At 38.7% G+C, this 21,076-nt stretch overlaps 1 protein-coding gene across 1 annotated transcript in view; it reads left to right on the forward strand.

The window, feature by feature from the left end:
• DNAH3 (dynein axonemal heavy chain 3) overlaps positions 1-21,076 on the forward strand; it is a 190,434-nt gene that overhangs the window by 124,801 nt on the left and 44,557 nt on the right. The window contains exons 41-47 of the mRNA XM_060285613.1: positions 6,504-6,607; positions 8,768-9,062; positions 10,620-10,799; positions 18,033-18,156; positions 18,238-18,394; positions 18,640-18,783; positions 19,972-20,638. Of these exons, the coding sequence (XP_060141596.1) occupies positions 6,504-6,607; positions 8,768-9,062; positions 10,620-10,799; positions 18,033-18,156; positions 18,238-18,394; positions 18,640-18,783; positions 19,972-20,638 (1,671 nt within the window). The remainder of the gene's footprint in view (positions 1-6,503; positions 6,608-8,767; positions 9,063-10,619; positions 10,800-18,032; positions 18,157-18,237; positions 18,395-18,639; positions 18,784-19,971; positions 20,639-21,076) is intronic.

Below are 21,076 nucleotides of genomic sequence, written 5' to 3' on the forward strand. Positions count from 1 at the left end.
TCATCTAACATTGATCTTTATTTGTCCAGAAGTGCTAAATTTCCCTTTATTCTTTTGCTTTTTGTTTGTTTGTTTTTTCATTTTTTCAAAGTCTTTATTGAATTTGTTACAATATTTCTTCTGTTTTATGTTTTGGTTTTTTGGCCATGAGGCATGTGGGATCTTAGCTCCCTGATCAGGGATCGAACCCGTACCCCCTGCGTTTGAAGGTGAAGTCTTAACCACTGGCCTGCCAGGGAAGTCCCCCACTGTGTGTCTTTTGAAAACCCACTCACCTCTCTGTTGAAGTTTATCTTGTTCTCCCAAGTGAAGGCGAGGAAAACAGTTGGGACAGGGGGTGGTCCGAGGTGATAGAACTAATTTATCTTCCTGGATTTCTACTACTATTCTCCCCATTCTACCCCTGCACTTGCATCAGAGTTTGAGTAAAAATCACAGTGCAGAGCGAACAGGAGCACTACTCTGATGAGGACCAAACAGACCTAGAGCTAAATGTTCTCAAGTGCCTCTCTGTGTGCCCACAGCTATGCTAAATGTCTGACACATATATCTCATTCACCTTCCACAGGGATTCTCTAAGCTTTATATAAAATCAGGCCCATTTTACAGATATGCAAATGGTAACCTTGGCCAAGATCACACAGCAGTAAATCCACTTTTACTCAGTTGGACCTTTTCTCTTTGGCCGAAATGTTCCTGTATCAAGCCACAAATTAACTCTAGCTAATAACATCAGCAAGAGAAGGGGATAAATGCTTTTCTGAATCATGCTTTTTCTATCTCTTTTTTTATTATAAAAGCAATTTAATTCTATTAAATAAAAATGATCAAAAATATTTTTGTTCATACCACACTATCACAAGTATTTCAGTTTTCAAAATATCTTTCTCTATCTTGTCCATCTGCTTTCATCTCTTTATATAGTTGACATAATGGTATATATTCCCTTTTTTATTCTTCTATTTTATCTGTCATTGTTTCTTGAATGCATTTTTCTTTATTAATACTTAGATTTTGTAGCTATCATTTTGAAGTATTTAATAGATAATTTATTTTAAAACTTCATTTTTTAGTTTTCTATTTTACTTAAGTATTAATTGGGTATATATCTCCTTATCTTCCTCTTAGTTCTAGATAATGTGAATTCTCTTCTTAAGGTCACTTCATCTCTCTAGAACGTGTATCTACATCATTGCCCCTAGTTCTCTCTTTTTTTTTTTAATAAATTTATTTTATTTATTTATTTATTTATTTTGGATCCGTTGGGTCTTTGTTGCTGCGCGCGGGCTTTCCCCAGTTGCAGCAAGCGGGGGCTACTCTTCGCTGCAGTGTGCAGGCCTCTCATTGCAGTAGTTTCTCTTGTGGCAGAGCACGGGTTCTAGGCGCGTGGGCTTCAGTAGTTGCAGCACGCAGGCTCAGTAGTTGTGGCACACGGTCTTTAGAGCGCAGGCTCAGTAGCTGTGGCGCACGGGCCTAGTTGCTTCGCAGCATGTGGGATCTTCCCAGACCAGGGCTCGAACCCGTGTCCCCTGCATTGGCTGGCGGATTCTTAACCACTGTGCCACAAGGGAAGTCCCTCTCTTTTTTTAATTGAAGTATAGTTGATTTACAATGCTTCAGGTGTACAGCAAACTGATTCAGTTTTATATATATAAATATATTTATATAAACACACATTATATGCCTATGGCTGTTCTTTTTCAGATTCTTTTCCATTACAGGTTTTTACAAGATATTGAATATAGTTCCTTGTGCTATACAGTAGGTCCTTGTTGTTTACCTATCTTAGATATAGTGGTATCTGTTAATCCCAAATTCTTAATTTAACCCTCCCCCCTCCTTTCCCCTTTGGTAACCATAAGTTTGTTTTCTATGTCTGTGCATCTATTTCTGTTTTGTAAATAATGTAATTATCATTTTAATGACTGCAAAGTATTCCATTCATTTTATAAGACATAATTTTGACTGGTCTTCTAATGTGGGACATGTAAATTATTTTCAAATTTTTGTTATCACAGATGGTGCTGTGTACTCATGTAGAGAGATTATTTTCATTATGAATTATTTCCTTATGATAAATTCCCAGAATGTGATTTCTGACTTGGACTAGAGACATTTTTGTAGCTCTGTAAGCATAGTGCCAGATTGCTTTCTAAAAGTGTTGTACCAGATTGACTTCTAGGTAGAGCTGCACAGTGACGTAGGATAATAGAAACTCTCTCCTATAATACATAATGATATGAACAATAACAACAGTTTAAGCCTAAAAAATTTCCCAGTTACAGCCTGATTCTTTAAACATTGAGAGGTAGAGGATAAGGAGAGAAACAAAAGATCCTGCATGTTGTATCTCTCAACCCAGAACCCACAACCCCACTGTCCTTCTAAAAGTGATGCTGAGAGGAAAGGGGGTGAGTTGACAAAATTCTGAGAGTTCTCATTGGTAATCACCAGTGTGGAAAAAGCAGATGGCAGTGGTGACTGGGCAGCTGCAAAAAAAATGTCTAAGAGAAACCTTTGAGCATGAAACCCCTCCATAATTTGGTAGGGCCTTATTAGGAGTGGGAGAAACTACCAGGGTTTGCATCTTCCAGAGCTCCATGCTGAGTGGGGGATGTGAGCTGAATTTTTCAGGAGTGAATCATGTCTCTAACTGGGGTGCGAGTGGGATGGACCCATGGTTCTGGAAAATTGGCCAAATTTTAGAAAGAGAGTTCAAAGCCCAGGTTTCCTGGCAAGGGCAACTGAGTATTTCCTTTTACCCAACCCCTGTACCCTCAGGCTACAGAAGAGAAATCCACACACCAGTCCTTGAATTGTGGCCAAGAAAGTGAGGGAAATAAACTCACCCTAGATAATGGTGGGGAAAATGTCAAGATTTTACCTGATTATATCAGAGTAAGAACATCAGAAAGAAAGAGACAGAGACAGAGAATGAGAATCTAAAAGAAAAACATGACCTAAGAAACATAAATTATTTGTGTTGCAAGAACTTAGTAATAATATAAATTTAATTTTTAAAATTTATAGATGAACAATGTGCTACTGGCAAAGGGATAGATATATAGATCAATAGAATAGAATTGAGGGTCCAGAAATAAGCCCCTCATATTTATAGTGACTTGATTTTTAACAAGGGTACCAAGATAATTTTATGGAAAAAGAATAATCCTTTCAACACATGGTGCTGGAATAAATGAATATATACATGTAAAATAATGAATCTGGGCCTCTACTTTACACCATAGTAAAAAATTAGCTCAAATGGATCAAAGATCTAAATTCAAAAGTTAAAATTATGAAAGCTTAGAAGAAAACATAGGTGCAAATGATCATGACCTTGGACAGGCAACAATGTCTTAGGACAACAAAAGCACAAGCAACAAAAGAAAAAATAGTTAAAGTGAACTTCATCAAAATTAAAAACTTTTGTGCTTCATAGGACAACATCAAGAAAGTGAAAAGACAACTCACAGAACGGGTGAGATTTCTTTTGCAAATCATATATCTGATAAGGGACTTGTATATAGAATGTATAAAGAAGTATTATAATTCAATGATAAAAAGATAAATAACACAATTTTTAAATGGGCAGAGTAACTGAATAGACATTTCTCCAAAGAAGATATATAAAGGGCCAACAAGCACATGACAAGAACTCAACATTACTAGCATTATTAGCCATCAGGAAAATGCAAATCAAAAACACGAGATACGGGGCTTCCTGGTGGCACAGTGGTTGAGAGTCTGCCTGCCAATGCAGGGGACACGGATTCAAGCCCTGGTCTGGGAGGATCCCACATGCTGTGGAGCAGCTGGGCCCGTGAGTCACAACTACTGAGCCTGCGCGTCTGGAGCCTGTGCTCCGCAACAAGAGAGGCCGCGACAGTGAGAGGCCCGTGCACTGCGATGAAGAGTGGCCCCCGCTCGCCGCAACTAGAGAAAGCCCACACACAGAAACGAAGACCCAACACAACCAAAAAAATAAATAAATTAATTAAAAAAAAAAAAACCATGGGATTCCAACTCACAACTGCAATGAGAATAATAAAAAAGATGGAAAACAACAAGTGTTGGTGAGAATGTGGGAAAATTGGAACCCTCACATGTTATAATGGAAATGTAAAATAGTACAGCAGCTTTGGAAAATAGCATTTGGCAGTTCCTCAAAAGTTAAACAAACAAAAGAAAGTTAAACATAGAGTTACCATGTGACCAAGCAATTCCACTCCTAGATATATGCCCAAGAGAAATAAAAACAGATGTCCACACAAAGACTTGTACACAAATGTTCATAACAGCATAATTCATAATGACCAAAAAGTGGAAACAATCCAAATGCCCATCAACTGATGAATGAATAAATAAAATATAGTATATCCATACAATTAAACATTATTCAACAATAAAAAGAAATGAAGTAATAATACATGATACAATGTGGATAAACCTTAAAAACATTATGATGAGTAAAAGAATCCAGTCACAAAAGAACATCTATTGGATGACTTCAATTATATGAAATGTCCAGAATAGTAAATCTATAAAGACAGAAAGTACATTAGTGGTTGCCTAATGTTGTGGGCATGTGGGGAGATGAGGGACGAGAAGAGGATTTGGGAGGTGACAGCTAAGAGGTATAAGGTTTCTTTTTGGTGCAATTAAATGTTCTAAAATTGATTATGGTAATGACTGTACAACTCTGTGAATATTAGTATATTCATACATACATGTTTTTTAGTAAACGATTGAATTGTACAATTGAAATGGATGAATTATATCATGTGTGAATTATATCTTAATAAATCTGTCATTTTAAAGTTTGTAGATGAGGTGATAAAACCGCAGAATCAGAGAAAAAGAGGGGTTGAGAAACCAAAGAAACAAATTGAGATCTAAACAATGCTATTAATGATCTAATAAATGAGAACCAGCAAGGAATAAAGCATACAAGTCTAGACAGCTAACAAATGGCTTAGAGGAAAGGTTTCAGATAACTACACTTGCTACAGAAGATGAAATCTAAGAGCAATTATAAAGAATATGACTGATATGGAGACCAAACAGTGCTAATTCCTTTAGTGGGTAACCCAATAAATAGTGTAGACAACATATACTAACATATAAATGCAGAAATTTTTCCTAAAATGAAGAACTGCTTCTGTAAATTTTAAGAGTATGCTGTATTCCAAGAAAAACTGATCCAGAATAATTGACCAAAAGAAATAATATGATTAAATTATTGGACTTCCAGGATAAAAGAGATTCCATCCGCATCTGTGTAGGAAAGAAAAATCAATAAAAGTGGAAATATCTGATGGGCCTCAGACTTACACACAGCAACCTAGAATGCAAGAAAACACACTGGAACAATGGTCTGCAACATTCTGAAGGAAAGAAAATGTGACATAAGAATACCACTCTTGGGCTTCCCTGGTGGTGCAGTGGTTGAGAGTCTGCCTGCCGATGCAGGGGACACGGGTTCATGCCCCGGTCCGGGAAGATCCCACATGCCGCAGAGCGGCTGGGCCCGTGAGCCATGGCCGCTGAGCCTGCGCGTCTGGAGCCTGCGCTCCGCAACGGGAGAGGCCACAACAGTGAGAGGCCCGCGTACCACAAAAAAAAAAAAAAAAAAGTTTTCCTCACAAGAAAAAAAATTCTATGTATAGTGACAGATTTTATAAGAATAGAATCATTTGACATTACATGCATTATATATTATATATACAATCTTTATTAATATAATTTTATAATGTGATCAGTTCACTGTATATATAAATATTGAATCACTATATTCTATACCTGAAACTAATATAATGTTATTTGTCAGTTATACCTCAATTGAATAAAAAAAAAAAAGAAACCACTTTTAGGAACCAGTATCTCTTGTAGTGAATAATGATTATCTGAAGTTTAGCAGGTCCTTCAGTTTCATTTTAGTCTCCTTTTCTTCTAATTTAAGTAAAATTAGATTTAATGTTTTTATTTTTAATAGTGTAATATATAAAAATATAATTATATTTTATGTTGTATTAATATAAATCATATATATATACATAGTGTATGATATATAATATCAAATGATCCTATTCTAATAAAATCCTTTCTTTCATCTACCTATACTTCCATCTTTAATATGTTTGTGTGTCTTGAGAGAGGACTGGAAGGGTTGCCATCAAAAGTTATCTCTAAAAAAAAAAAAAAAAGTTATCTCTAGATGTGAGATTTGGAGCAATTTGTTTTCTTCCTTTTTTGTTCTTTTCAATACTTCCTCTTTATATTATTAAGAATAATTATTTGTATAATTAGCACCTATTATTTTTATACATATAATAAAGTTATTACCCTTTAAAAGGTGTTGTTCCAGGTTATACCATTACACAACTATGCCAGTACCGGTAGTTATACATTTCAGATGCCTATGGCTGAGGTAGTTAAATACCTCAAATATGAAATGTAAACCCCTGATGTACTAATAACCTATTCTATTTCTTTGGGTACAGGAAGCATCTATGATTTTTATTTCCTCAAGCAAGGTGGTGGACATTGGTACACATGGACAGAGTATATCACCAAAGAGGAGGAAAATATCCCAGCAAATGCAAAGGTAAAAGAGAGTTATTGGCCATGGAACTTTGGTAATGACCTGATATTCAGCAAAGTGGAGAGGTTAACAGCAGGTCTGTGTTAGCATTTTTAAGAACTTACTTTAGGAAAAGGTTCAAACATGAGCTGGACTGAGCCTTCAAAACATGGACTTTAGAATCAGAGAGTCCCAGATTCCTTACTCAGCCTTCACTCTCTCTGCCTCAATTTACTCAACTACACAATAGCAGAAAAAAATACCTAAAGGATGGCTGCAAGGATTGAAGACATTATACATGAATTTGTGGCACACACTGTGTGCTAGATTATGCTGCTGCTATTCTGGTTATTATCACTGTCTATAATGCCAGACGGTCATCAGTCCACCTCTCAGATACCTCAGCCAAAAAGATCCTTGCCTTTTCTTTAAAATCCCCAGAGAAAGATTTCTTTAATCAGAATTCTCAGAAAAATGGGTATTGATTAATAGATTTTCTGGTTAGCAGACAGTTCACCTACAACTCCTGCTCATTTCCTCGTGGAAAATTTTTTCCAGATGTGCAATTTCGTGCCTCTATTTGCAGTTATCTAGTGGACATAATTTATCTTTCTGGGGGTGATTGTAGATTGTTCAGGCCCCAGATAGAGTAGTAGGAGGTGGATGGGAAAGTGGAAATACTGATGACAAAGTCAGACACCAGACAGGAGCACAGCTGCTTGGGAAAAGGGTGCAATAAGCAGGAGTGAATGTGTGTTGAGTTCAGGACACACCCTGGAGGCTGTCTTGTAAAGAACCCCACAGCACTGAGGCCCTAAACTTTAATTCTCCTTAAAGAGCTTCATCACCAGAGCTCCAGGGGTTTGAAATCTTGCTGGATTCATACAAATAAAAGTCCAATGCAGAAAATATTTCAGTTCTGCTGGGAATTTTTCCTTTGTCAAAAAATTGTTCTAGCCCCTGAAAATAAAAATCTAAGAAACAAAACCTGCTTTACATTCCTAGTCTTGGTACCTGGTTCTTCATTCAGTATCACTTACTGGCTATGTGTTTGGACAAGTTAGCCAGCCATCCTCCAGTCTCAATTTTTTCATCTGAAAAAGTGAGCTAATAATATACCTGCCTCAGAGGGTTATTAGGAAAGCTGCAGGGAATAACAGAGGCAAAACATCCATAGCTCAACACCTGTTAATTCTCTTCCTCACCCCTTCAATTCCTTTGTTCTATCTGCTCCTTTTACTTTGATCAAATTATTTATCAAAAGAAGCCAAGACTTTTGTCTACCAATAGACACAAGGCCACCATGTTGCACAGTCCCTGTTGGTGCCATTTGCATCATGGTCTAGTTTTGCTTTAGGGGCACCATTTACATAAACCATAGTGTGAATGGTGCTCCCTAGAGTTGCACAACAGCACAACAGTGGCTCCATGTTCACTAGCCCCTTCTAGTCTAGACATTTAAGTAGTAGACAAATAAGTAATAGGGATTCCAGGAGCTCAAGACCAAGCCCTTAGAGCCCAATTGGAGCCTGAATACCAGGAATAGTATTGCAGTTTCCATATTGGAAAAAGAGTTAACAGGAACAACCAAGAATCTGAGCATTAGGAAAAGCAGATGAGGAACAAGCACAGGGAATGGGGGTCAAGGGTCACACCTAACCCTTCTTGAACAAGCAGTATAGGTGGCGTATGGGAGGTGGACCTTTCCTGGGGCAAGGCAGTCAGCTTGGTTCAGAGGAGTGGTCTCAGACGGCAGTAGCTATAGACCCATCCTTACTGTAATTGGTGTTTATAATATGACATTTCAGTGGTTAAGAATATAAACCTTGGAATCAGACAAGCTGGAATTAAAATCCTTGCATTTCCACTTACTTGGTGTGTAAGTGAGCTCTGGATCTCAGCTTCCTCATCTCTAAAACAGAGTTTCCTCATCTCTAAAATGCCCATATTTACGTGCAAGATTTAATTTAATCCTCAAAACAGCTCAGTGAACTAGGTGCCATTATTATCCCCATTTTACAGATGAAGAAACTAAGGCCCCTGGAGAGGTAAAATACTCAAAATCATAAAGATAAATAAGAGATGGAGCTGAACGGATAGTAAGGATAGAACCCAAGTCTCCTGAATTCCAAGACCCAATCTCCTGGGCTCAGTACCAAGACTCACCATGTCTTTGTGGCACAGGTCTCAGAACTCATCATCCCCACAATGGAAACAGCCCGGCAGTCCTTCTTCTTGAAAACCTACCTGGACCATGAGATTCCAATGCTGTTCGTAGGACCCACGGGCACTGGCAAATCAGTCATCACCAACAACTTCCTTTTCCGCCTTCCCAAAAATACTTATCTGCCCAACTTCATCAATTTCTCTGCCAGAACTTCAGCCAGTCAGACCCAGGATATCATCATGTCCAAGCTGGATCGACGGCGGAAGGGCCTTTTTGGGCCTCCCATAGGGAAGAAAGCAGTGGTATTTGTGGGTAAGGCATTGGCCTGCATCTGGACACACCACATTCTTCTACTCTAAGCTGCAGCAAAACAGAATCTCCCCTTGTACAGCCACTGTATAGTCCTTTTACTCTCTCTGGGAGATAAACTATTTCTGGTTAATATAATTCAGCATTCCTTCCCTCCCCTCCTATTTTCCTTCCTTCCTTCCATCTTTCCATCCCTTCTTCTTTCCCTTCTCTCCCTCTCTTCCTTCTTTCATTTTTTGTTTCCTGTCCTTTCCTTCATTCATTACCAAGTATTTGTTAACCATGTACTATAAGCCAACTTTTCAGTAAGTGAGGCACAGTCCAGGCCTTTTTACCTGAGGGAGGATCCCAGTTTCTCCTGGAATGAAGTTGAGCCTGTGGATCAGGCAAAGTTACTTTATAGTGAGAGGCAGTTAGGTCCAGAAGGGGACTGTGGTGTTTGCCCTCTTGCATCTCCAGAAGCAACTCACACTTTGTGATGAGCTTCTATTCCATTATGTGCCAGATAAATATGTTATCAGTATGTGAAGAAATATAATAGTTGCTAAATAAATATTTGTGAAATAAGCACATTGAATTTTCCCAGGATTTTATGTTTACAAAGCACTTCCTCATTTATTTTGTTTGAGCCTCACAGCCCCATCAGTTTATTAGCCACCATTATCACTTTACTAGTCAGTTAATTGAGGCTCCAGAGGTTACATTCCCTGTTCAGGGTCAAACATCTAGAAAATTCTGGAACCACGAGCCAAAACCAGGTTTCTTGGTGCCAAATACATTATCTTTTCCACTCTCTTACTGCTGACTCATAAAATTCTCATTTAGTAATAGTAATGCCCTGCCCTTCTGGGTTATCTCATGTCCTGTCTTTAAAATTCATGTATTGATAGTAAATGTTGCATGTATTTATATCCTTGCCAATTAGTAACAGCTCCCTAAAGGCAGGGATCCTATTTTGTTTCCCTTTCTTTTCCCCCTTTCTCCTTTCCTCCAATCTTTTCTCCCTTCCTATTTTTATGGTATATCCAAAAACAGATTAAGCTTTGCAGCCAAACAGACCTAGGTCCAAATCTCACTTTTTAACCCTAAGCATACTATTCCATGATGTTAGGTTCCTCACCTCTAACATAAAGGTAATACTCTCTTCCTTATAAAGTTATTATTTTGATTAGATGAGATAATATGTATAAAACTCCTAAAATCTTACGTGACACAAAACTGGGCATTTAATCAATGTTCATTGGAGTTTATTGAGTGCCTTCTATGTACCAGGACTGAGCAATATGCTATTTTAGAAAATCAATCCCTACCCTGGAGGAAATATGGGAAAAAATTAAATGTCTGTTTGTTAATGCCAATCTGTCAATAAAGCAGTAGAGCCCAGAACCCAGGAAAAGCTCTTCCATTATGGTAAGAATGTCCACTGGCTGAGCCCTGCCTAGAGTGAGGATGTAACAACTGGGCACAGACTCTCCCATGGAGGGATAATCATCTGCTACCTCCTGTGAGAGCAAAGGATCCCATAGACTTACAATCTGTGGCCATGGCTTCTTTCCCCAGATGACCTCAACATGCCAGCCAAAGAGGTGTATGGGGCCCAGCCCCCCATTGAGCTCCTGAGGCAGTGGATTGACCACGGTTACTGGTTTGACAAGAAGGACACAAACAAGCTGGACATCGTTGATGTGCTGCTTGTGACAGCCATGGGCCCCCCTGGTGGAGGAAGAAATGACATTACTGGTACGTGAAGGAGAGAGTTCATTACTCTTCACCCACCCCCTGCAGAGCCAGACCACCTTCATGGATGGAGGGTTGGTGCAGGGCACTCATCCTGATGGAAGGTGGAGAAAGGTGTGTTTAGGCTGTAGCCAGAGACACTTGAGTTAGCTTCCAGGAGTGTCATTTGAATATTTCATGTTGGTAGTTGTATGAAATAGGATGGGAAGATGAAAAGAGGATTTGAGAAGTCTTTGGCTAGAGGAACAGAGAGTCCCATGAAGAAGGGAGTTCAGTGTGGACAGCATGTGTTCCAGGAGGGAGGCTAGATCAGAGGTTCTCAACTAAGGGTGCACGACAGATTCACCTGTTGTGTTTCTCATAATTCTTTGGATTGTCAGAGACAGAACACCTAACCCAAAGTGGCCTAAGGAAAATCATAATGATAATAAACAAACAAATAAAGAAGATTTTTTCCCCTGTCATCTAACACGTCAGGAATATATTTTGCTTCAGGTGCAACTTGATCCATCTAGGTCTACAGATTTTCATACTTTTATTCTGAGATACATCCTTGGTTAAGAATCTTAATGCCATTTCCAGACTTAAGATTCTGTGGCCTTGCTCTCCCCTGTGGCATTTGTCTTTTTCATTTGTAAAATAAGGAAGATAAGCAGGGTGATTTTACTTGGGTATACAAACCCATCACCTTCCACTTCAAGTATAGAGTCCAGGGGTACCTTGCCTTGGGTTTGAGTATAACAGGATCTCAGGCACTTGGCATCTATAAATTCAACACTTCTCTCACTAGTGAGAGGGAGAGGAACTTGGTATATTACTTTTCTCTAAGACCTGGTCATTCTATAGGACAAAATATTTGCAAACCATCTGTCTGATAAGGAGTTAATATACAAAATATGTAAGGAATTCATACAACTCAATAGCTAAACAACAAACAATCTGATTTGAAAATGGATAGAGAATTCGAATAGACATTTTTCTAAAGAAGACATACAAATGGCTAACAGGCACATGAAAAGATGTTCAATATTGCTAATTATTAGAGAAATGAAAATCAGAATCACAGTGAGATATCACCTCACACCTGACAGAATGGCTATTAACAAAAAGTCAAGAGATAACAAGTGCCCTTGTACACTGCTGGTGGAAATGTAAATTGGTGCAGCCACTATGAAAAACAGTAGGAGGTTCCTCAAGAAATTAAAAATAGCACTACCATATGATCCAGCAATGCCACTTCTGGGTATATCTGAAGGAAATGAAATCACTTCCTTGAAGAAATATCTGCACTTCCATGTTCATTGCAACATTATTCACAATAGTCAACTCATGGAAACAACCAAAGGGTCCATCGATGGATGAATGGATAAAGATGTACACACACACACACACACACACAATGGGATATTATTCAGCCATAAAAAAGAATGAAATCCTACCCTTTGTGACAACATGGATGGACCTTGAGAACATTATGCTAAGTGAAATAAGTCAGAGAAAAACAAATACTATATGATATCACTTACATGTGGAATCTAAAAAAGCCAAACTCATGGAAACAGGAGTAGAATGGTGGTTGCCGGGGTTTAGGGGATGGGGGAAATGGGGAGATGTTGGTCAAAGGGTACAAATTTCCAGTTATAAGATGAATAAGTTTTGGGAATCTAATGTATAGCATGGTGACTCTAGTTAACAACAACAGCAACAATGGAATTGTTACTTGACCTTATTGTGGCAATCATTTTGCAATATCTATATGCATCAAATCATCATGTTGTAAACCTTCAGCTTATGTATGTTATATGTGAATTATATCTCAATAAAACTGGCAGGGGGTGGAGATCTATTCAAAAGGGAATATCTGTTTCCAGTACATATCATGGAAATAGTAATTACTAACATTTGTGCAGCAGTTGACAGTTTTCAGGCTATGTCACATATATGATATTTGAAAAGATCCTATAATAAAGACCAGTGCCCAAAGTCTGCCAGGAACACATCTGTAGTCAAGTGAAATTGGGTTTATTAATTTGCTGCAGAAAGGGTGTCTGCACAGCATGGAGAACCATGAGAGTGGCTGGTGTAAGAGAGTTAAATGGACTTGTGCTGGGTGATGTGAGGAAAGGCTTAAGGAACCAGGGACTCTGGGATTGGGTAATCTCAGAAAGTGGGGACAATTTGATGAGTGGGTATCTTAATTTTTTTCTCTGCTTGGTAAAGAAGTAGAGTCATTCATATTAGCTAGGGGGGAAGTTTTCATGGTTTCAGAGCAAACTTGTTTCTGTCTTGTTCCATCATAGCTAGGGAGTGACCTCGTCTGATGTTGATATTTAATGGAATTGTGTTCAGTGGAGAACTAACAGCCTAGCTGATATTTGCCAGACCAGCTGCCAGCTTTCAGGGCTGAGATGGGAAACCTGAAGCTCAAGGCAGTGTAGTGTGGTGGCTGAGAGTATGGCTTGGCAGAAGACTGATCTGGGTTTAGGTAACATTAACAAACATTAAGTACTATTAGTATCCTTATCATCAAAAGAGTAAGTGAATTTCTCAAGTTCACACAACTGTAAATGGTTCCAGATCAATGTGTAAAATATTATTCTGGCTTTTTTTTTAAAAAAAGAAAAACCTACATATGTCAATACATAAGTATAGTGGAGTATATATATATATATATATATATATATAATATGTACTGACATATGTATTTTCCTTTTAAAAAAAATGTCATATATATATATTGAAAAGAGTTTTGGGAAAAATGTCAGCAGCTGTGCCAGAATCATCATTTTTGGCTCTTCCCAAATTCCCATAAACAGAGCAACTAGATAGCAAACTCAAAAACCTATAAACAACATTTACAACAAAACTAGTTGGCAGAGTATTCCCCACATATTCTAAAGTATAATTGGTGGGAACAAACCACTGGCAGCTACAAGACCCACATGTTATCTGCCTCTGTGCGGGAGAAAGCAGAGGGAAGTATTGAGACATCTAACAGACCTGAGAATGGTTGAACCCCAAAGTAGCAAACAGGTATTCACTGATAAGCATGGCAGCCAATCTGAGAACAGGAGCTGAAGTTGGCAGGACTTTTACCTTCTCAAATAACAAGTAAGCACAATGAATGTGCAGTGAGCTCTGAGGGACTAGAGCATTATAGCCGGTTGTGATTTCTCTAAACTAACAACCCAGGTCTCCCATACAAGGTGAGACCCTACACTGAAGAGAAACTGGAGTTGAATCAGAATTGAGCAAGTTAAGATTACTAGAAACAAAGGAAAGAGAAGGTCAAAATGAGAGTGAGAGAGAGGAACAGAGGCAGGAAAGTTCAGAAAGCAAGTCACTATATTTTTGAACACTTAAGAAATCAACAGAAAAGGAAACTTTGTGGAGTTAGAAAAGGCATCTGAGTCAAGCCTTCTCTAATTGCATATATAAAAATGAGCAAAGAAAAGTATTGAGGTCATGTTTCATAAAAATTAATGTAGGAAGGAAGAGAGTAGAGAAAAACACCCCTACTTCAAAAGCACAACAGAAAGACATACTTTAAAAACTTTAATCTATTACTTCAAAATAATCTGAAAGACACTGATGAGATAATACAAGGCAGGAAAGAATGACATAAATCAGAATTAGAAAAACTTAGAAATTGAATGATGGAACTCAAGAATTAGGGAAAAAAAGTTACCTTAGAAATGAAGCCAAAACTAAAAGGAGCAAAAATAGAATAAATACAATCAGTAATGCCTTAAGAAATAAAAAATTAGAAGGAATTTTTTCATCAGAAAAAAAATAAAGACATACTACAGCATCGATGAACCTTAAAGACATTATGTTAGTGAAATAAGCCAGTTACAAAAGGACAAATATTATATGATTCCACTTATATGAGGTACTCAGGTTCACAGAGACAAAAAGTAAAATGGTTGTTACCAGAGGCTAAGGAGAGGGAAATGGGAAGTTAGGGCTTCATGAGTTTCAGTTGCAGAAGATGAAAAGATTCTGGAGATAGGTGGTGGTGATGTTCACACAACAATGTGAATGTGCTTGATGCCACTAAACTGTACACTTAAAAAATGGTAAATTTTATGTTATGTATATTTTATCACAATAAAATTTTTTTCTAGAAATGAAGAAAGGAACTAAAAGGTTTGAGAGAAAGTAACAAATATTAAAGTTAGGTAGAGGAAATCCAACATACAACTAACAGGAGTGTCTAAAGAAGAAAACTGAAGTTTCTTCAAAGAAGAAAACAGAACTAATAATAAAAGCTATAATCCAATAAAATGCGCCCCCCAAAAAAGTATTTTTGAAAATTACATGTTGAAAAGGTACATTGTGTACCTAAGAATACAGACTCAAAAATGATCATTACGAAGACTAGTAAAATCACTGGACTTTAAAGAAAAAGAAAACTAGATCATCTTAAGAATTTTCAACTGCAATCTTTATGCTAGAGAAAATGGAATAACATATTTATGATACTTGAGGGAACACAATGAGAATCAAGGCTTTTGTTGCCAGCAAAGCTGACCTTCAAGTATAAAATAAAAACTATTATCAACATGCAAGAACTCGGAGACTTATTTCCTTAAGCCCTTTCTCAGGAATCTGTTAGAAAATGGGTTTCACATGATCAAAATAGCTATAAAGAGATCAATATAACAACTGGTAGTGAGCATTACTTAATGTGGTTATTTGTTGAACTAAGACTACATGGGATGGATTGTAACATATAAAGCCTATATGATTTGATGATGTAGATATTGAACAGTTGAAAATGGAGGGGGATGAGGATAGCACATACAAGAAGTTTTAAACTCTTCTGTTACTGTAATTGGTGGTGGTAGTCTATTCTTATTCTGAGTGTGTTGTATGTAAAAAGTAGGATTATATGAATGAGTAACTATAGTATTTTCTGTTTCTACTGTCCCTTGTGTGCTTGAGAACCAGGACTCAGTGTGGAGAAAAGGAAATCAAGACGTACTATAGAAGAAGTTAAGAAAAAGCTCTGGAGTCCTAAATTTGAAATATCAGTACTAACTCATGTTCTAGGTCTAAAAAGTAATAACCAACTCATTAACAATAAGAATTCTTAGCACCCAGACTGTGGTCTTGAAATCCAGTTTCCTACTAAAATAAACAAGGCTTCTTGGAGAAATGGCTTATTGCATGTCTGGGGCAGGAAATATACAAGATGTATCTGTAACGTCTTCATATATGCCTGTAATGTTTTCATATATCCAATCATGAGAAAGCTTTCAAAGACTACAGGGCCCTGTCAAAAGCATTCAGTTAACAACACAAGGAGGCTCTAACTGGCAAATATGGGGAAATTTGAGCTTCAACAATGATAGTAATTTAAATGGATTGAAATTTATCAAAAGATATTTAAGTCTATGAATCAGTAATAACAATCATAGCTGGTCATCTTCAGAGGATGATAAAACACCAGTTCATTATCTTGAAAACTGATAAATAAATGGAAAGAAGCAAGCATTTATTTTGACTTTCTTATATGAAGTATACCACTGTATAAGCAAATAGATGAAGGGGAAGTGTCCCTTCTATAAATATTCCTAATATTTTAATAAACTATATAGTAAATGAAAAAGAAATTATATAATTAGAATATCACCATTTGGCAAACTTCAGTGAATTAATGGATCTAGCCATTGAGAATCAGTAGCTACCAACGTTGCAGAGGGAGAGACAACATCATGTGCCCTCTGATGAAGGACTACACCACCACCTATAGTGTGGCCAAAGAGGTGGAACCTGAATCTGATTAAGTCTCTAGGTACAGCTGCAAATTGGTGGGAAATACGAAGGGCAGAGGAACCAAGTAAATTACACCATGTAATCCTGACTGTGGAAACTTCTACAGATCAAACAGTCCAGCTATTCCATAGACAGAAGATAAAAGAATGGGATGGAGGGGGAAACCTATAGATTAAAAGAGACTTAAAAGACATATCAATTTTTTTTAATTAGCGGGATTAAACTCTGGTATCTAGAAATGAACACATGGTCAATAAAGATGCAAGATAGCAATTACTTTAAAAGTCAGGATAGTGGCAACTTTTGGAGGGAGAAATGGAGAGGTCTGTGATTGGGATGAGATATATGGAGGGGCTTCTATGGAGGGCTGGCAAAGTTGTATTTCTTGACATGGATGGTAGATGTAAGGATGTTAACTTTATAATGATTCACTAAACTATACATTTGTTTTGTGTGGTTTTCTATATCTGTGCTTTACTTTATATAGAAAAATACTTTTAAAAGAAGATATGCAGGCAAATCTATAGAGACAAAAATTAGATTATTAGTTGCCAAGGGCTGCAAGGAAATGGGGAGTGACTGCTAGCGGGTAAAGGATTTCTTTTTGGGGTGATTAAAATGTTCTGCTATTGATTGTGGTAATGGTCACACAACTAAAATCCTAAAAAATCATTGAATTGTGTACTTTAAATGGATGAATTGTATAGTATGTGAATTACATCTCAATAAAGCTGATACCTAGTATAACTATAAATATATAGATATCTAACACTGGGTATATAGATACAAATACAGAGATGTAAGAATGTCAGACTAACAGTGGGGAGGGGAGAGAGAATGGATTTTGTGTGTGGGAGGTAAGGGATACTTTCTATAAAAGTATTTCTGAATTGTTTGATTATTTTACAATGATCATATATTGCCTTTACCTTTTTTTTTTTTTTTTGCGGTACGCGGGCCTCTCACTGTTGTGGCCTCTCCCGTTGCGGAGCACAGGCTCCGGACGCGCAGGCTCAGCGGCCATGGCTCACGGGCCCAGCCACTCCGCGGCATGTGGGATCTTCCCGGACCGGGGCACGAACTCGCGTCCCCTGCATCGGCAGGTGGACTCTCAACCACTGCGCCACCAGGGAAGCCCTGCCTTTACCTTTTAACAACCTTGAGCACTGGACTAGCACTATTACCAGAACTTCTGCAATCATGGAGATGTTCTATATCTGTACTGTGCAATACAACAGCCACTAGTCACATGTTATCCTTGAGTAGTTGAAATGTGGCTAGTGAGACTGAGGAACTAAATTTTAATGTTATTTAATTTTCATAAGGCTGCCATATTGGACAGCACAGCTCTAGAACATTAAGGCAGAGGGAAAACTCTTCTATATCTCAGGATCTCTAGGCCCAGGAGGTAAGTGTGAGAATATATGCACACTCACACCTGTGCATGTTTTCCAGGACGATTCACTCGCCATCTGAATATCATTTCCATCAATGCCTTTGAGGATGACATTTTAACCAAGATTTTCAGTTCAATCGCTGACTGGCACTTTGGAAAAGGGTTTGATGTGATGTTCTTAAGGTAAGAGGTTTCTGTGTTATTGGCCTGGGGTCCTCAGTTCTGGCCCCTCTTTAACTGGTCTGCCTTCTCCTTCCTCCCAAGGTATGGAAAGTTGCTGGTACAAGCTACGATGACAATTTATAAAGCTGCAATGGAGAATTTCTTGCCAACTCCCTCCAAGTCACACTATGTCTTTAACCTGCGGGACTTCTCACGGGTGATCCAAGGGGTATTGCTCTGCCCTCACACCCACCTACAGGTCAGCCGCTATCATTTCTGTTATCAAGTTCATTCAGTGATATCCTTGGCTACATGGAATATACAATGATAAGAGTAATATCTAACTTCTATCAAGCATTTAATCTATGCTAAGCATTGTGCTAAGTATTTTGTAAGCATTATCTCATTAAAGCCCCATATCGACCCCAGGATTTAGAAACTATTTGAGAACTACCACCTCAGTCACCACCTGCCATTTATTCAAATAATTAACTGGATTTTCAGGATGTAGAAAAGCTTATCCGGCTTTGGATCCATGAGGTGTACCGGGTCTTCTATGACCGTCTGATTGATCATGAGGACAGACAGGTCTTTTTCAACACGGTGAGGGAAACCACCTCCAATTGCTTCAAGCAGTCTGTGGAAAAGGTAAGCCAGACCCTGTGATCATTTGGCCTCAGAAATTGCCCCAAATATTTGATCATGCTAGTCTCAGATTTCAGATTGTCTTCCTACTAGAGACTTAGAGCTCCACTTTCTGAATCTCAAGAAACAGTATATTGAGCCAACTAATCACTCAGTTTGCTGATATAATAGTTGGCCCAATTTCACTTCACTTCCCTGGTAACATATAAGTTTGGATACATTCAAACTTATGGTTTATGATATGATGTTATTGTTTATGATTAATGTAAAATGCATTTGCAAGGTCAGTTAATTTTTGAGTTGAGAAATAAATACACCATGACTTTTCATGGTTTGATTGATGCCTTGGTAAAGCCCGAGTGAAAGATTGTCATGGTTTCCCATTTGTAAATACTTTCTCTTTTCTATTCTTTTTTTTTTTTTTTTTTTTTGCGGTACGCAGGCCTCTCACTGTTGTGGCCTCTCCCGTTGCGGAGCACAGGCTCCGGACGCGCAGGCTCAGTGGCCATGGCTCATGGGCCCAGCCGCTCTGCGGCATGTGGGATCTTCCCGGACCGGGGCACGAACCCGTGTCGCCTGCATTGGCAGGCAGACTCTCAACTGCTGTGCCACCAGGGAAGCCGTCTCTTTTCTATTTTGATATAAGTAAAGTTTTAAGCCTATGTATTTGCATCATCTAGTTCTACCTCTATTCTTAAGAAGCTACAATTTCTCCAAAGAAAAAATTACAAGTGTTTCATGTTGCATCCAGGGGCCAAGTGCAGAAGCACTGCCAGTTTTTAATATCAGGAAGAAGAGGCATCTAAAACATTTCTACTCTAGGTACAGAGTGGGGACCAGGGAAATGCCCGCACTTCTATTTGGTGAAGGAGCAAATACATTAAAAATGATGCCATCTTTCGACTACCTCCTCTTGGGATCTTACAATCTGACCACCAATGTTTTAATCACTTAGCAAACAGATTGACCCTTGCTTTCACACTCTTTTCTCAAATGTCCTTTCATCATAGTCTTTACAACCACGAGATCCACATATTTTGTTTAAAGAAAAAAAAATGTTGATGAACCATGACTTTGAAGAACGCTCAGAGGAAACAAATACATCCCCTGCTCCCTCCCTCTACATCTCTCAGTACCATGGTGGCTGGGGCTACTGGCTGAATGCCTAGTTGAGACTTACCTTTCCCACAGGTCCTCGTCCACCTGTCACCCACTGGAAAGATAGTTGATGATAATATCCGTAGCCTCTTCTTTGGAGATTTCTTCAAGCCAGAAAGTGACAAAAAAATCTATGATGAGATCACTGACTTAAAACAGCTCACAGTGGTCATGGAGTATTACCTGGAAGAGTTCAACAACATCAGCAAGGCCCCCATGTCCTTGGTCATGTTCAGGTTCACCATCGAGCACATCTCCAGGATATGCAGGGTCCTGAAGCAGAACAAAGGCCACTTGCTGCTGGTGGGCATTGGGGGCAGTGGGCGGCAAAGTGCCAGCAAACTGTCCACATTCATGAACTCATATGAGCTGTGCCAGATCGAGATCACTAAGAGCTACTCAGGCAATGACTGGCGAGAGGACCTGAAGAAGATCATGCTACAGGTCGGTGTGGCCTCCAAGAGTACTGTGTTCCTCCTCACCGATAACCAGATCAAGGACGAGTCATTCATTGAGGACATCAACGTGCTTCTGAACACGGGAGACGTGCCCAACATCTTCCCCGCTGACGAGAAGGCTGACCTTGTGGAGAAGATGCAAATGGCAGCAAGGACAGAAGGCGAGAAGATCGAAGCCACTCCTCTTTCTATGTATAACTTCTTTATTGAGAGAGTAAAAAACAACCTTCACATTGTCCTTGGTAAGAAGAAGCAAATTCAGTTTGCCCTTTTCCTCTGGGTATTTCAGGATCTCCTGTGCCTTAAGTCCGTTCCTCTTACCATGGTACCAGGAATGATCCAGCCAAGGCACTCACTCGCCCACGGGTCAGTGCCTAGAATTCCTTTGGAAACTTCCACTGTCCTGAACAACTGTTTTAAACCTGTTCCACTCTCCTCAGTTCTCGGAATTCTCCTCTGAACCCTCTCCTTCCTTTTAGTACAGTACCCGGCAACCTCACAGAACAGCACCTGGAGTTCTTCTCTCTATGAACGATATCTCCAGTCTATCCAGAAACTTAGGGGTCGTGTTTAATACTTCTCTCTTATTACCATGTCCTGTCAGTTTTCGCCTTCTCTCTCGCATATCTACCCACTTATCTCTACCTCTGCCACCTTCATATTAGCTAAGCCGCTATCAT

Source organism: Globicephala melas, chromosome 15 (genome assembly GCF_963455315.2).
Source record: "Globicephala melas chromosome 15, mGloMel1.2, whole genome shotgun sequence".
Classification (NCBI taxonomy): Eukaryota; Metazoa; Chordata; class Mammalia; order Artiodactyla; family Delphinidae; genus Globicephala; species Globicephala melas.